Here is a 4,837-nt window from a genome sequence, read left to right as displayed (position 1 = left end):
CTACCTGCATTCGAGTGCCAGGCGCGTAGTTGAAAATGCATTTGGCCGACTGAAGGCACAATATCGCATTTTGCATCATCTCGAGTGCAATATTGACAACGTGAAGTGCATCATTCGAGCGTGTTGTATGCAACATAACAATCCGCCTTTTGCTGTGCATTGTGGCGCCATCGTGCGGTGGCCACGAGAAACAATTTGGCAGGCGCCGCGACTGCCGCCGCACGCGAGACTCGCGGCCAAACAAGCAGTGTGTGAGATAAGACCGAAACAACGTGTACGCGCCGTCATATTTTTTCATCGTCATCTAGCCATGGAGACCGCTGGTGAATTCTTTGTGCCCGGAGGTTTATTCAGCGTGACGAACGGCTCTGGAAGAAGAGCTTCAGCAACGCTTTACAAGCTCATCCTTGGCCTCAAACCGCTGCACCTGTGGCGTAAAGTGAATGAGTAATAAAACAGTATGAGTACGCACAAAAACGCATGAGCCGAATAGGGCACGAGGTGTAGTTCTTAGGACGAATATCACGTTTCACCACTGCATGCCTTGCTTTATGGTGTGTCATGTGATAGGCGTACATATACACATACACAGGCAGGGGGGAGGCCAACAGAATGCCAAGTTGCACACGTTATTTATCCACATAAAATGTGCGTATGTCTACAAAAATGCCAAAAATGGTCAGAATGACCAAAATCGGTGATCCCCCTCTTTGTGGGGCGTCCGTCTTCCTCTTAGACTGCGCAGTCTTGCGAACATAGCGGTCGACCGCGTCCTTTTTTTGAGCTGGTGCGTGTACACAAACAGCGTAGGTATTGTCACGTAGCAGTGACGACGAAGAACACAGTAGCAATACTGTGAAGAATGAAACTACCTTTTATTGGCCGAACCTGTACCCTCAAAAACAGGCTACAGTTAAAGCGCAACGATAGCGGCGAACACAGTCGGCGATCGCCGAAATTCTGATCTGCCGGGCAAGCCCGTCACGGCTCGCGCATACACGCAATCAGATTACACAAGGTTCGGCGACAACAGACAACGGATAGAAGCATCGATAACATTCTAGAAACTTGCGATACATGTAGGCGCGTCCTGCGCTGAGCGATAACATTTGTTAGGCGGTCAAACGTGGTCACCCGATAAACAAGTACACGTGTCAATATAGTCCGAAACTTAAAGGTCGCGCGAAGGCGCATGGCGTCAGTTCCACCAACGGCCAGTCAGGTGTTAAAAAGCCTCTTTCATATGCATGCAATTTCGGCCCAGGAACGTGTTTTTCGAACGGCGTGCGCCGCTGTGATCGGGATCGAAATATTTGGGTAAATTAATGAACGGCGCCATCGGCGTCCAAGGTTAAGACACCTTCATGCGGTGTCATTTCTAATTAGATATTGTTTTCTTATTCGGGAGAACTTGCATATGTGCTGTCTTGTTGCTTTTTTTCGAACTTCAATTATTGCCCCGTGAAATTAGTCTGGTTAAGGCCTCTTTCACTGTCGCAATGTTATCACCACCTACCTGTTTTAAACCCGATTTGTTAGTGAACACTATAACTATTTCACTTGCTCTTAACCTGCCTGCTTCTAGGTAGGCCTGTTTAAGTTTAAGTAATTTTGCTCTTTCGCTCATCAAATTGAGAGGAATTCCTAACCTCACTGGCCTGGTATAATTTCCAACTAAGTTGTTCGGAGCTTAATTGGACGTTAAAGTAAAAGCATGGTTGCCCAGTGGCAGTGGAGGTGCCCCAAGCTTACCGCTGCTTCGGTTCGAGCAGTGGGTTCGAGCAGTGTCCCCCACGGTGTCGCAAACTGGATCTCTGCAGCAAGGGGCAAGGACCCCTAGCGAGGGGACAACGAAGTGATGGACAGTCGCTACAAAGCTACATAGACCTTCTACATCCATCAGAACGCTGCGCTAGGCCCAAAGTATGAGATATAATTCATTCTTACTTGCCGCTCGCGATTTCGCTAGGTCTACTTCGTGTTCTTGCGCTTCCGAAATACGGTATTAATTATTCGCACTCGATTGGTTTCTTTGAATATAGAGAGAAAAATTCGATCATATCTACAGGAGTCAGCCTGACAGGCGTGGCATGTTTCTCGACGTGACAGGGTGAGGGAGGAAGGGGAGTGAGATATAAAACAAAACAATAAAAGCGCACACGCACTAACGCATGCACAGACATAAGTACACTAAATATAATTACAAAACCTCACTGGTGCCTGAATTATGCAGGATAGCTATAAACACTTTCCTGAGGAGCGTCCGAGATTCCGGACTTTACTGCGGTTCACCAACAATCCAAAGCGGATTCTCCCAGTACATCGCCTTTAATGTTCTAGACTGGATACTGTGTGAAATGAATGATTGGACGGAATGTTGCCTGGCCGGGAAGTATATTCGTCTCAGAAACACAACAAATAGATTGAAAGAAAGAAACCAGTCACAAAACACAAAGGACAAGAGGAGAGGTTCACACCACAACGACTGGTGTGAACCTCTCAGTTAACCAGTCGTTGTGGTGTGAACCTCTCCTTTTGCCTTGTGTGTTTTGTGACTGGTTTTTTTCTTTCAACTATGGACCAACTGGCCCGCATTTCAACCCTTCTACAACAAACAGAACAATGATTCCATGTGGAAGGCGAAAAGTTTAACACTTCCGATAGCACCATATTTCCCGGTGTTCTGTTGTGTTTCTGATATAAGTGGATGCCGAAGTTTTGCTATGCTTGTTCCCCTGCCTGTTCCTTCTCTGGCTTCGCGTGGCAGTCGCCCACGCTTGCAGTACGCCGAGCAGAGGACATATTTGCTACACGGAGGACATGGAGGAGGCGATGCATAACCAGCCAAAAAAAAAAAAAAAAAAAGATTGATGGAAAGATTATCGGGTTGCAAGAAGGAACACAACAAAATTATAATAGACAATCTAATCCTGTCATTGGTGCTCCTCATATTTGTTCAACGGAACCCTCTAACGCCAAAGAAAGAAAGAATAATATGGAGTTATGGAGGTAATAACATGGACGTAGGAAAGAAAGACCCAGATACGGTGCCACATAAACCGTTTTTGTTAACGTCAGATGCATGGCATATCAATACGCATATCAATGAGCTGTAATGCAGGGAGCATTTTCTTTCTTTGATCACGTGTCGGCATTGTGTTTGACACTGCTTCGCTGAAGTCCCGTAGAAAGCGAAGCCACAACTTCTACGAGTGCTTCACTACCCAAGCGAGTAGTCAAGGTCCCATGGTTGCGACCACTCATGTATCCAGAGTGTGGCGATCCACTTGGATCCACGAAGCACCGGGCAGGAGCCGTGCGTGCTGCTGTAGTCTATCCGTCGCTTACGTGTCGTCGGTTCTTGCTTTAGGTTGAACCAGAAGAGCGCAGAGCCACGATGAGGCCTAATGGCGAGGTGGGCCCTGGGAAATGCGGTTGAGCCGCCCCTATCCACATCGTTCAGGTACACCAGAAGTGTGGCCAGCCGTTCGTCCTTGTCATTGTCGTCGTTCAAGGGGTCCGTGTGCTCGTTGTAATGTCCGCCGACGGCGTAGTTGAGAACCTGGAGTTTCTCGGCAGAATCCATCGCAAGGCCCGTGATCGCACTGGCACGTCGGTAGACGCGCCGCGCGCTTCCCGCGTTTTCCAGCCAGGTAAGGGCCGCCGTCCTGGTATCCGGCTGGTCGTCTTTTCCGTCCTCCCGCGTCACCAACGCAGGCTCAAGTTCGGTCGCTTCCTGTCGAACAGCTGCGCACTCGCTTGGGCTCAAGAAGTCGTGCACTAGCCAGAGCCGAGGCTTGGACACGGACAACTCCTCCACAGCAAAAGGCGAGAAAGACGCAGCGCCGTGCTTTCCGTATGACAGCCAACAGCGCAGATTTCCGTTGGCTCTCGCGTCGACGTCCTGACTGGCGCGGCACAGCTCACCGAAAGGCGTGTCGCTGGGAAAGCTGGAGTGCTCAGCATGCAGGAAGGCCTGCCGGTAAAGCCACATTGAGGGTGTCTCGGGCGGCTGACCGATGGCCTCGTGCCAAGGTGTCAAATTCGCCTTGGTTGTTGGGGATTTCAGCTTACGGAGATGGCGATCGAAGAAATCGGTGTAGCGCCGGTCATCACCTAGCTTGACCCAAGCGGCAGCAACAGTGGGTTCACTCAGAGAACAGTGAACAGCTAGCAATAGGGCGTCGTCCGGGGCCAGCTGATTGGCCAGATGTGGAGAGCACAGTGTCGCGATGACGTCTTCGGCCATGAGACTGTATGCCGCCTGGAGTCTGCAGACATTGCGCGCCGCGCCGTTTAGGTCATCGTCTGTGGGCCAGGCAAGTCGTCGCGCATCCCGAACGACTGTCCGAGAGCAGCGAGTACTTCGGAGCATGTCAGCCACAGAGTAGAGCGCTGAAAGCCTCAAGAACTTCGCCAAAACCCGCTCCACTGGGCGAGTTCCCGGTCTGGATGGCGTAACGTCCCGTAGCTCGAGGTGCTGTGGAGGCGCCACCAAGGCAGCGCGTCGCCATGTCTTTCCGCAGTGCTCGACGTGATTCTGCAGAGCAGTCATGAGCGCTTTCTCTGTTAGCAGCAAGCTCGCCAGAGCAGGCATGGATCGATAATATTCGCTGCACCGGCCGGCACCTGCAACGGCCACCAACAGGAACAACGGCAGTCGCATCTTCTTCTTCCTTTTATCTTTTTTGTTCGTGCTGTGCCATTTCATCCCGATAAAGCAACTAACCCACTTACCCCGCGACAGAGAATCAACAATCGAAGGAGCCTTCAAAAATAATTCTCGCTCATAAATTTCAGCATTTGTGCTTGCGTCCCCCCTCCAAATTTGTTGATT

The 4,837-nt window shown here is 50.3% G+C and overlaps 1 protein-coding gene across 1 annotated transcript; it reads right to left on the bottom strand.

Moving 5' to 3' along the window:
• Positions 1-2,539: 2,539 nt before the first annotated feature.
• LOC126529566 (uncharacterized) lies at positions 2,540-4,441 on the bottom strand. Its single transcript, XM_050177092.2, has one exon. The coding sequence runs from the start codon at positions 4,373-4,375 to the stop codon at positions 3,221-3,223; it is 1,155 nt and encodes a 384-aa protein (XP_050033049.2). The 5' UTR covers positions 4,376-4,441; the 3' UTR covers positions 2,540-3,220.
• Between the last annotated feature and the right edge of the window lie 396 nt (positions 4,442-4,837).

The sequence above is a fragment of the Dermacentor andersoni genome, chromosome 9, assembly GCF_023375885.2.
Source record: "Dermacentor andersoni chromosome 9, qqDerAnde1_hic_scaffold, whole genome shotgun sequence".
Taxonomy (NCBI): domain Eukaryota; kingdom Metazoa; phylum Arthropoda; class Arachnida; order Ixodida; family Ixodidae; genus Dermacentor; species Dermacentor andersoni.
Note: the sequence above shows the minus strand (reverse complement) of the source record. Positions and strands in the feature narration are given on the sequence as shown.